General features: G+C 38.8%; 1 protein-coding gene across 1 annotated transcript in view; it reads left to right on the plus strand.

The window, feature by feature from the left end:
- The window catches only part of LOC148423162 (integrin beta-5-like), a 47,318-nt gene extending 34,299 nt beyond the window's left edge, over positions 1-13,019 (plus strand). The window contains exons 12-16 of the mRNA XM_088415038.1: positions 2,001-2,223; positions 3,198-3,298; positions 6,764-6,883; positions 7,773-7,939; positions 10,517-13,019. Of these exons, the coding sequence (XP_088271164.1) occupies positions 2,001-2,223; positions 3,198-3,298; positions 6,764-6,883; positions 7,773-7,939; positions 10,517-10,606 (701 nt within the window). The 3' untranslated portion in view covers positions 10,607-13,019. The remainder of the gene's footprint in view (positions 1-2,000; positions 2,224-3,197; positions 3,299-6,763; positions 6,884-7,772; positions 7,940-10,516) is intronic.

The raw sequence follows: 13,019 nt of genomic DNA on the forward strand, positions 1-13,019 counted from the left end.
GCACCGTTGCCGAGTTAACTCATGGCAACAGGCTTCACTCCAAGCGAGCTTCATCATGTTATTTAAAACATTTTAGGCAGCGCCCTGTTGCTTGTCCAGATGACATTGCACTACCCTGACCACTTCCTTGATGATCAAAATAAATGTTTCTTGTATTTTTTTTTTCCCCACCAAATCATTAGCTTCTCTCTTAACCTTGAGGTAGCAGTTGGGGCTGTTCCAATCCCAGGCTGTCATTAATGGTCTTTCAGTGAAGGGCCACACCTCATGACCTAGTTACTCCTTAAAAACTTTCCATTGGAAGTGCTTATAAAGGGTTACCAAATAGGGCGTTAGTTTGTTATTATACGCATTTATAAGGATGGAATTTTAATATTTTAGCTTTAGTGGTGAAACTTATCATCTTGTAGGTCTTTGGACTAAAGATATTGACTCTTGAACCATAAAAAGTCACAATGCAGTCTCTTTAGAGTGTTAGATATATCCTGCAATTCTTATCTTGCATTACAAAGGAAACAAAATTCCATCCAGACATTTTCATGCCTTACTGTTCTGTGTTAAGGTTATGGTCAGTAGAATTGAATTCGCTTGCCTCCTGATGTTAACAACCAAGACTGACCACCTAGATGCCTTTGTGTTAAGAGTGTTTGCAGTGGTATCACATCTTTAAAGGTAAAGAACTCTAATTCAAATCTCCAGAACTCCAGAAACAGTGAAATGCGGAATCCAGAATTCCATCACCTTTGTGTGGATTTCACAATGGATTGGGAAGTTAGTTATGAAGTCACAAAGCTATTTTTGGCACCTCAGATCCAGTTGTGCATTCTCACTGCTGTAGATTCTTTTGATAAAGATCTCGCTGAATTTTCACGAAACTCATGGAGGGTTACGGTTTGTCTTTACTGACACTGTCTCAGAACCATCATATATTTTTCCACGATGGTCTAAAATGTGGCAGAAATTTAAAAGTTTTCAGACCTTGATTCGAACACGAGAAATGTAAAGACCTCATTAGAACATGGGAAAAGGAAACATACGGGCATTGGAAGCCAATGGAAAAGATAATCCAGGTATCAGGCTTCTTTTTCACTATGAATGTGGCTCCAACTGCATTTAACATTATCACTGCAGATTTTTTTTGTTTTGGGGGGGTGAAAATTTATGGCATATATTACTTGTTTATAACTCTAGGGTACTCGGAAAATTAGTTCAATTCCCACTTCCATAGACTAGGTTACATGTTGGGATTTTTTTTCCTCATAGGTATTTTATAATAATAATAATAATAACACAAATGTGTCAGAGAAGTGAAAATGATCACAAAATGCCTACAATACATAGTAATCGGTGTAATCGATAGTAACACACACATGTAGAACATCATGTCAATATATTTCCGCAGTACTAGATGGCTATTGACAAGAACTTAGAACCTGAAGATGAATTAAAATCTGTGGATAAGTGTGTAATGAACCGCTGGGATTTTTGAAAGGCTGTGGGACGCATTGTCCCAATGAGAAACACACCTTTTCCCGATGATTTTTCCACTGTTGCCAGTCCGTTTGAAATAAACTAAAACTAACTGAGACTGAAGTGGACATAGAAATTTTACAGCACCACTCAGATCAAAAGTGTTGTTGTGGCAATCGCATGCTGTTCTGGCAAGACCGGAAAGACTCAGGTGAAGAAATAATGCAGTTTTGTAGAATCACGGTGCAAAAGTCTTATGTTGTCAAGTTGAATCTTCCACTTGAGATTCCAATCCTAAGCTTCTTTCACATTGCTTCAAAGGTTTTTGTGGGTCAGTTGTTGAGCATCGTTAGGATCCCATGCTTGTCCATCATGTGGGCAAAGGTCAAGCCAAGTCCCTAGCTTTTCCATGATAGATTAAAGGATTTATGCGGAGCAAATTTGCCTAACAGGTTTATACAATTATACGCTGAGATAAATTGTGCTTCCCATTGCTAATTTTCTCTTTGGCCCTTCACTCACTTTGTCAGGCCACGGGGAGTGTCACTGCGGCGAGTGCAAGTGCCACGCCGGCTACATCGGGGACAACTGCAACTGCTCCACAGACACGGCGTCGTGCATCGCTGACAATGGGCAGATGTGCAATGGGCGTGGCAACTGCGTTTGTGGACGCTGCCAATGCACGCAGCCTGGCGCATTTGGGGACACATGCGAAAAGTGCCCTACCTGCCCCGACGCCTGCGACACCAAAAGGTACAAAACAACCTCTGGGCATTTAGACCGCATATGAGGCACCGTTAACTTGGCTAAAACCAATCTCTTATATCGTCACATCCCGTTTGTCCCGTTTGTGCTTTCAGGGGGCGAGAAATCATTTTGAACGGGTGTAATATTGTCAATTTATACCCCATGTTATGTTCTGTCACAAACCAGGCTTATGGTTTGTGACAGCACCCTAACCCTTTGTTCTGAGTTATTGAGAAAAACACCCATTTTCTACTGATATGTCAAATGTTTTATTTATACAAAAACAACCTCCCTGATTGAAGTGTAAATAAGTGAATATAAGAGAATTGCAGACTGTGCGCACCATTGAAAGATGAATGTGCCAAAAATGTAAATGTGTTTTTCTCAAAATTAGGGATTTCGACTTGGCAATATTCAAATTGCTGTAATGTCAACAATTTTCAAGCCAACTACGTATGTTATCATTTTAATGGGAATTAAGTGTAGATGTAGAAGATCAGTGTCATTTCAGAGACAGAAGCCTGATATTGTGAGAACACATCAAATACAGTATGTATTATATTTTACATCCATATAAAACCTAACAAAATAAAGCCTCCAACACTTTGCAAAAGAATTAGTGACAGTAACTAATTAAATACCACAATTTAGCAATAAGTTGCTTCATGTTACAATGAATGTGCTCTTAATTTGAAAAGAAAAATGTACTGTACTGTTCAAGTCACGACATTAAAGGCATTAAATTAGATTTGATGACACTTGCAGAAACCTTGAAAAGTGAAGTGCCTTCACGTAGCCCAAAGGCTACTCGTACTGCTATTTGAGAACCATTGCTTTAATGTACAATAATCTACTTCCAGTTCACATCTGCTGTTTTCGACCAGTTTGACAGCGGCCCTAATCCACAGCAGAAATAACAAACAAAACTTTTAAAGAGTAGGCATTTTTCTTTTCCATTAAACGTCTTCCTCCTCCTGCAGAGAATGCATTGAGTGTCGGCTTTTCAACTCGGGGAAGTTCTCAGACAACCAGACTTGCCAGCGTCTATGCAAGGATAAAATCATCACAGTGGAGAGTCTCAGTAAGTAAACACTGTCCACAAGCGTGTGTGTCTGTGTGCAAATGCACACACACCCACACATCAGCTGTATTCACACATTTCTGCCAGCATTCTCTTTGACTTCACCAAGCTTGTGGGCTGTCATTATTTTAAAGGGCTGCTTGAAGCATCACTGGATGACACACTTATGCTTCTGAAATTAAAAACGCTTCAAATCTTGTGTTCACTGAGACAATCATTATTTTAATTTTCATGCATTTAAAGAACAACATGATCTCAGCTGTGTTTGACGTCATGGAAGAGTTGAAGTAAAGTGCTTCTAAAATGACATCCAGCTGCACAGCTACTCTCTGATGTCTTACTTTTATAGTTCACGGACTCCTCCCGTGTAAGAAATTCAAACTATTAACTATTCAAAATACTCAGCTGTAAATCCAGGTTGACTTGCGTGTGTCAATTTGACCCAATTTGATTTTTCTTTTTTTTTAATAGATCAAAGACAAAGCATTAAATGATAAAAACTAGAAGGCTAAAAATGTCAAAACAGGTAGAGATTCAAAATGGCACCATACGTTCATTTCTAAATGCTTGCAAATGGGAGCTTGAGATTTATATTAGGGAGCTGTATAACCATTGACACCTGAAGGTTAATATGCATCATTCACATCATAAGGCTCCCTAGGATAGGCTCTGGAATTAATAAGTTGGTGGGAGATAACGTCGCAGAGGCCATTCTGAGATGGTTCAGACATTTCCTGATGAGAGATAGTGAATACCGTATATACCCTCATTTTCAACCCCTGTATTAGAGGGATCGACTTATAACTGCATAATTCAAAAACAGACCAATTTTCTCCACATATCTGTGTTTGAATAACGTTAACTGAAACGCGAAATAAGTCATTTGTAATGTATAAGCTTTAAAAGGATTATCTATACCAGTGGTTATCAACCTTTTTTCAGTGATGTGCCCCCTGTGAAATATATTTTCAGCCAAGTACCCCTTAAACAGTGCATAGAATTTTAATAAAACTTAAAACATGCCATCAGTGTCTGATTTATTGAAATTTAGACCCTTTCAAACTTCATTTGTATTTGTCCACAAAAAAAAAAACAGCAACCTAAAAGGTCCTATTTCGGATATTTTTTTTTCCACAAAAAAGTAATGAATATAAAGTGTCAAACCTGTTCTCAAAAAAAAATAGATGGATAGATAGATAGATTGATAGATGGATAGATGGATAGATAGACAGACAGACAGATTCACAGAATGTTTTGGGGTTACAGTTGAGATCTCTTCACAAAAATAAATCATCAACTTAATTATTAATAAATATTCTCCCCCCATGTCACTGTGTGTGTGTCACTGACTGACTGCTCTCAATTGAAACCACACCATCCTTCTCACTACAAAATGTAATAACAGTTGCCAGAGGTGGCGCCAAAAAACAAAGATCAAGCTAAACAAAGCACAAAACTGTTAAACTAAATCAGCTTCCAAAACATCATTATTTCGGATGCGGCCCACACAGCCCAGTACCAGTTGATCCATGGACCGGTATGGGGCCGTGGACCGGTGGTTGGGGACCGCTGAGGTAGCTGACTTAAGTATGAATTTAAAATCCAGGAATTTTTTAAATAATTTCAAACTTTTGACTGGTATATATGTGACTGCTATAGTTTCTCAAACAGATGCATTTACTGCTGCCCCAATTCATCAACAGCTGGTCTTCTTATATCGCGCTGAGTGGTTACACCGTATTTCCTGTATGCTATGTAGCTTATGTTTCCTGCTTCAATAATATTTGTCTGACCTCAAATAGACCCATATCCAGCCCCTTTCCAAAATAATAAATACTAGGTAGCTATAATTGCTTTTACCAAATAGCCACATGCACTGTGTGTAATCCAGCATTCCAGAAGCCTTTGTACAAAAACGTGCCTAGTATCCACTGCAGTTGAGTAAATAAACCCTCAGCAATTGGTGCAATTCAGTTTGGAGCAGACAACTGATGTGTATGTGTGTGCGTGCGTGTGCGCGCGTGTGCGGCGGCTCTTGCAGTTGAAACTATTTTAGGAGCAGTGCGTGTTGGCCCAATTCTGACGTGATTCATAGCATTCCTTGCTTGTCAGATCAGCCCTAATGGACTCCACATGTACATTCCACATACAGCCAGAGGAGGGAGGACTTTGCTGTCCGATCCCCTCCCCTTGCACACACACACACACACACACACACACACACACCCACACACACACACTTCTCAGTGAACATTTTCAGTCAAGTACCCCCTTGTTAGTGCAAAGGATTTTTGGATGGGGATTAAAAAAAAAAAAAAAAAAAAACTTAAGGTGGTAGTGCCATCTGTGTCTGATTTTACAAAGGAGTCACTATCATACCATTTACCAATGAAATGCTTTGTTTCAACTAATTTGCTCCCAATTTGAAAAGAAAAAATGTACTGTTCTTGTCATGGCATTCAAAGCATTAAATTCGATTTTTTGCTTGTTAGAATCTCATGTATCCCCATTAGTGCCTTGACATACAGTAATTCCATCTGCAAACTGCTGGTAATATAATTATTGTATGTAATGTAATAATTATGAAATTACTCCTGATTTTTGTTTTTTAATACAAAATAACAAATGTGAAAATTCTATTTTTACCCTAAGCAATAAACAGGTAGTGTAATTTTTTTTAATAAAAAAGAAATATGGGCAGTAACATTAAAAAAGTGTATATTTTGATTCATTATTGCTATTTGTATGTGGGTTTTTTTTACCTCAATTTTGTGATTTAGTTCTAATTTTGTTTTGGTTTTTTTTAGAGAGCTTTCTCATCTTTTATTCCTTCTATTCATTTTTACATGTAGTTCATTAGTTTTAGTAGTATCTTTTGTATTTTATATGACATGTGCTTAATTATAAGTTATTTTTAGAGCATATTTATCCGCTTTCATTTTTTCAACAATATTCACTTAGTTTACTGGTAGTTCATAGTTTTAGTATTAATTTTAGTATTTTATATTAAGTAAAGTGCAAAATAAGTATAACTATAATTCTCAAATAACTGAAACTATAATTCTCAAACAACTGAACTTTTCTGTTGCAACAAATGTACAGCAATACCAAAATAAATTTAATATGAATCCCAAAAGCTTTAAAGGACCAAAGCACAAAATGAAAGAACTGTTAAACTAAAAATCACCTTCCAAAACATCACGAATTTTACGTGTGAAATTGTTGGACTATTGGAGTAAATTGCCCTTTGGTGTGAATAGGAGAATGTTAGAGTGAATGATTGCTTGTTAATATGCTCCCAGCGGTATTTGCTCAAAGTCAGCTCAGATAGGATTCAACCTTAACTGTGTCCCCTGTAACAAGTCGATAGCTAACTTGTTCCATGATGGGGTTTTTTGTGTTTGTCTTTTTGAATGCCATCTGGTGCTGCTGTGCCTAATTTGGTTTGGCATTTGTTCATTTTAGAAACGGATGAACCGGGTGCTGTGCTATGTCTCTACAAAGCAGACAATGACTGCGTGATGAAGTTCACGTACTCAGAACACGCCAGTGGACTGTCTGTACTAACAACCCTGACAGAACCAGGTGAGCTTCTGCTTGGATGCACGACATGACTGCCGTGCTCATGTTTAGAAGGAAACACTTTGAAAATTTCCACCACGTGTGATACATGTTGTATATTATACAATGTACAATTTTTGCAGCTTCATCAATACAGCAAAAAATCTCGATGAGCAACTTGGTTCCTTAATTGCATAATTGCATAATTTTTAGATGACACGTTCATTGAAGTTGTTTTTCACACTGAATAATCTGCATAATCAGAAACTAAATGTGCAGTGTGTGTGTGCGTGTGTGTGCGTGTGTGGGTGTGTGCATGTGTGTGGGTGTGTCTGTCTGTCTATTCAGTGTTCCCTTATTTTTCACGGTTAATTGTTTTTTTGTGCATGTAAATACAGTGCATGACTGCAAAACACACCCACAGATGTGGTGAGAAAGCCGGGCAAGTCTTCAAAATAAACCTTAGCATACCAAATAACATACAGACAGAATCGCCTTGGATCGTTTTTATTTATGTTGTTTTCCCCAGAAGCATGTTATATTTAACTCAAGAAAAAATATAGACACTATTTTAGCAACGGGTAAGGATAGGTCCCCCACCCACCAAAAAAATGAATACCAAACTGCAATGATGCAAATGCAACAATGAATTGATGACTAATCATTCATCAAAAACAAGTGATAGTAAATGATAGTGAAGAAAACATTTTTTTTTATATTGATACCTAATTAATTGACTAATGCCAAGTAGTGGATCTTTTAAAATGATTGTTACCTGCAGTGCTACCGTAATCTAACATCGTCTTTTAAAAAAACTTTATTGTCAATCAATTATTAAAACATCAACATGATTGCGACGGACTAGTCTAGGAGCCTGTGTAAAAGTTTCCTTCTCATCTGTTTTGCCTGTCAGAGTGTGGTGGGGGTCCAGACGCCCTCATGGTCCTGCTGGCGGTGGTGGGCAGCATTCTATTAGTGGGAGTGGTGCTGCTGGGCATCTGGAAGCTGGTCATCACCATTCACGACCGTCGGGAGTTCTCACGCTTCCAGAACGCTCGCTCGCGAGCACGATACGAGATGGTAAGCAAGACCAGTATCATATATACAGGTTGTGACCAATCTGTCTGTGTGTATTTTTTTTTTTTTTTTAATGTTTGTGTGGCTTGTTTTTTCACTATTATTTAAAACGGTCTAAATCTTCAAAGCCAGTTCGATCGTCTGCTTTAATGGGTTACTGCACTGTGCAGCGGGAGCTTCCTCTCATTGTGTATCATACGTGAGTCCTCCTCGGCCGCAACAGCCAATCACATTACAGCTGCTGTTGTCCACTTTCTGTTTCGCCATGCTATCATGTGCAACAATTTTTGTGATGTCACTCAAAGTAGGACACAACCGCTCTCGTGAGGTGGTAGGTTCCCAGCCAATCAAATTTTCCCCCGTCCAAACAAACCAATTTGGTTTTGTGAGAAGAGTTGAACTTTCCAAAAAGGGCAGACGACCATTGCGTGTATGGCGCGAGCTAGCAGTGAGTTATAGCCCGACAGCATGAAAAGACTCCACATTGTACACTTAATTGACACATAAAGTAGTTGGAGTAATGGTAGTTCATTTCAAATCACATTTTTTCTATTATTGTGCTTTATATTTATACTTGCATACTTCCGTTTAAATTGGATATGTACAATCAGAAACAATTCATGTATGTACGTACTGTTGAGTTAAATTATTAAATTATATACAGTGGACCCTCGTAGTACGACGTCCCTGATTTACGTTATTTTCATGTTTCGACATGGAATGCTGAGTTTTTTCATCCCCTCTTGATGACATTTTCCCCCTTATGAGAACAAAACAACTGTCATGACCCTAGGGGCTTGGCTGTATTTTTGTTGTTTTGCCTCCATCTGCTGGCGTTTTTAGGTAATTGCACTTATTTACTATTGCCATCTAACTGCTTGCATACAACGTGTGACTACAATGGTGGTCTGCTATTGGTCAGTGTCTCCTCACGGAGATGGGGGTCTGCTATTGATCGGCCTCTCTTGTTTCAGAAATGGTGTAACGGTAAAGCTTTGTTCGATTGTGAGTGGTTACAAAACAGTATTTATAGTGCATTTTACTCCTTAATTCAAAGTTGAAAGGGTTAGCCATGGGTCCCAAGATTGTTAGTGATGTTAAAGAGAGAAGTAAGAAGATGTTTTGTTTGGAAACGATCCTGGAGATAACCTTTATTAGGGAATATGGGCTAAACAAGCGGCACTCAAAGGTAAATAAATCCTTTCTATTTTTTATTTATGATGTTTTCTGATTGTATACATGTATATTATATATACATAGCAAGTACTATACTATTTTGGTACCAATTTTTAATATGTATGTACAATTTTGATGTTTTTACTTGGGGTTCTAAACGCATTAGCTATTTAACATAAGTTTGGATTGCCCGTCATACGACGAATTCGCCTTACGAACCCAACCGCGAAACGGATTAATGTCGTAACACGGGGGCCCACTGTATTTTGTGGTTATTGTGATTAGCAGTTCAGGGACATGAATTCAAATCCACCTCGCTCCTGCCAGGTTACTACTGCAATCTGAATGTTGCCAAGTTGTTTTGAGAAAAACTCCTATATTAAATAAATTAAGTAAATATATGAAAATGTCATCAGCATTTTTTTTTCTTTGTGTGACCAAATGCATGGGAATGAACTGTAAGCTTAATGGTAAAGTTGTTTTGGGGTTAAGGCAAAAGAACCATTTTTGCCCAATTTCATCTACTGAAATGTCAAACTTCCCCATCTTTTAAAGTGTTCACATCTCAGATGATGTCCTTACCTGCTATTGCAGGGGTGTCAAACTCATTTTTGTCACGAGCCATTTTAGAGTTACACTGTAACTGACTTATGATGAAGAAACAAAGAAATGTTTAATCATTACACAGTATTAATACTGTACACAACAAACGGATGGCTTAGTAGTTTTGGAATCACAAGTAAAGGATATGAGTTTGTTCTATTATTGTTGAAATTGTAACAAAAGTAACCAAATATTTTGCAAAATCTCAATATTATTTAGAAGACATGACAACTTCAAAATTGTGGAAGTGTGATTAGCAAAGGTCATAAAAGTTCACATGGTTTGCTTTCACGGGCCTCATAAAATGTTGTAGCTGGCCGGATCTCACCCCCGGGCCTTGAGTTTTACACCTGTTTGCTGTTGGAATTTAATATGGTCATAATATGGGCATGAAAGATGAATACACACAGTTCAAACCCATTTTTATCAAAACTGGGGTGGGGATTTCAACTTGGCAACATTCAAACCACTATAATGTCCGTTTTTGAGCTCACTCAATGCAATGTATATCATTTTAACGGGAATTACGTGTGGAAAATATACAGACAATATATTACTATATATCTCACTTCTCATTTTTGGAGACACAAGCCTGATTTTGTGAAAGTGTGTCACATATTGTAATGGAAAAAATGCTGTCTTCCTGCTGTGCGCGCAGTGCCATGTTAGTGGCAGTGTGGGTGTTTTGTCAGGTTCTTTTTCTGCTTGTATGTGTCACTGTCTGGTTGTGTAACCGTGTCCGATTGAGTCTGGATATGTCTGAGTTTTTCAGGTTGTGTCATTTCTGGTTCTGTCCCCCAGGCGTCCAACCCACTCTACAAGCAGCCCGCCTCATCCAGTTTCGGCGAGACGGACATGTTCGACAAGCCCTACAATGGAAGTGTCCACTGAGCCCTTTGGCATGTGGGGCGGCGGGACCGGTCCAGCAAGAGGGATCCTTAATGGGACACATTTCCCTTCAAGGACCACAGAAGTGAAAGTAAATGACAAACGATTTGTCCTGAAGAAGCAGTTTCACTTCATCGTATTGACCAGCAAGGCGTCAACATCTCAAAGTCAGCAACAAGTCAATCTGGCTGCAGAGCTTGTTTGTATCATTTTTAGGAACACTTAAAAAAAATGTCTTTGCCAGGTTTAACTATGCACTAGTAGCTTTTTTTCGACACTTTTTTTTTTTTCAAAGATCACATTGTTTGAACGTAACTACTAACGTTACAGAAAATTCTGATGCATTCATGGTGCATGGCTATAACTGATGAACAAAATGTAACCTACACTTTGGTCCACTTTAGGATTTTTTTTGGGCTTACCCTTTGTTGCCTTCTCAACAGAAATAGCTTTCTTCTGCTTTCGGATCGACTAAAAACACCTGTTTTGTTTTTTCTTTTTTTCTGATTAGCACAAACATTACGTTTTGGGGTCATAGTGCCATCTGGTCCTTTGGCGTGCAAATGACAGCCTGGTAAAGCTTTTCTGTGTGTTTTCTGAATCGAGGGTTTGATAAAAATGTGTTTTACAGCAGTGGTCCCCAACCTTTTGATCACCACGGACCGGTCAACGCCTTACATTTATATTGTGGAACGGGGCGGGGGGGGCTGCTCTTAAAGCCACATCATCCTTCTCACTATGTATGTAATATATGTAATATCAACAGCGGCCAGAGGCGGCGCCAAAAGTTTTCAATGTCGCAATCTCGCAGTGGCCGAGACCGTGCTAAATATTGTGCTGACAATGCTGCGCTATCGTTAGCTTAGCACAGTAACTACGTTTCAACAGCTGTTAAGTGACGCAAACGTTGCACATACCAGTTGTCCCAAGTTCTCGCTTCCGCCTTTCTACAAGCCAGGTGAGTGCTCTTGCTTGGCTCTGTTGTGTATTGAAAGCTCAGCTGGCCGTGTTGGATCGCTGCCGGTGACCGCAAAGCGCCGCCAGGATTCATTCCTGCCCCCTGCGTGAGCCGTTGAATGTTCACGAAGTTGATTGGCTGTCGCGACGCGAAACGCGGAAAAAGTAAAAAAAAAATTAACTTCATGCAAAAGGCGAAATTTCGCTTCTCATGACCGCGCGCGGCCATTCGCGTCGCTCCATTCGCGTCCATCGCATCGCCCGACGTGCATTCGCGCCCAGTCACGCGGACTCCATTGACTACAATACAAAACTCTCCGTTCACGTTCGGTGTGCGCGTACCATTAAATTAAATCATCTCCAAAACATTATTTCGGGTGCAGCCCACGCGGACCGGTACCAGTCCGCGGACCGGGGGTTGGGGACCACTGTTTTACAGCATACCTGAGTACACCCGACAGACATATGGAAGGGATGTTTTTATGAGTGTGCGTGTGCGCGCAAGTGCTTGTAATTGCAAGTCAGCTGCCGTTTGACATTCTATTCTATTTTTCAACAAAACCGTTACGTGCACCTCTTGTAAACATGCACAACTGCAACACTGCAATAATAAGTCCTTAAATTTCAGCTGGTCAATCAAATTCCAAATGATTCAGAGTAGAACTCATTAGCCTTTCTTCTACAACGCAGGAGTGGGCTTCAAACTATCGCAGATGTTAAAGCAGCAACAACATTTCAAATGTAAGACACCTCGCAGGTAATATTGTTTAATACGGATTCAGATCTACATTATGCCAGATTTCAAGTTAATATCATGCCAGGCATAACATTACGATATAGCGAGTAGGTTATTATTCATATTTGGCGAGGTGAAACGTGAAATCACACTGTGTAAAATTGAAAAAGTGCCATAAGCACAAACAGTTGAATGCAAAGAAATCTTTAAATAAAAACCTATTTGATAGATTAACCTTTAAACCTGTAATACATATATATATATATATATATATATATATATATATATATATATATATATATATATAACTTTTAAAAACAAAACTATTTCACCAGCATTAAAATGATCATTTAATTACCTTTACAGTGGTATAATTGGCAATAATAATGTGTTTGAGTGGCAGAATATGAGACAACACCAGTCTTAACTTTTTATAGGCAACCATATTTTTTACCATTAACTTTATACTATTTACACAACCTGCACCTTTAAGACTAGTGACGCAAAAATTTCACAAGTGTCAGGGACTTGCATGTGTGGGTGTGTGAGTGTGAGCGTGTGGTGTTAGCATCAAATGTAAATATGGAGTGGCCATGATAACCTTTTCACTGTACATTTGGGAATTTAACACACGTTGCAGGTAACACATGCAGTCACACAATCGGGCATGTTTTTGTGGCTTTGCACAACAATGACACAATAAATGAGCTTGTTTCAAAAGAA

This window comes from Hippichthys cyanospilos, chromosome 5 (assembly GCF_059441005.1).
Source record: "Hippichthys cyanospilos isolate Australia breed blue-spotted pipefish chromosome 5, RoL_Hcya_1.0, whole genome shotgun sequence".
Classification (NCBI taxonomy): Eukaryota; Metazoa; Chordata; class Actinopteri; order Syngnathiformes; family Syngnathidae; genus Hippichthys; species Hippichthys cyanospilos.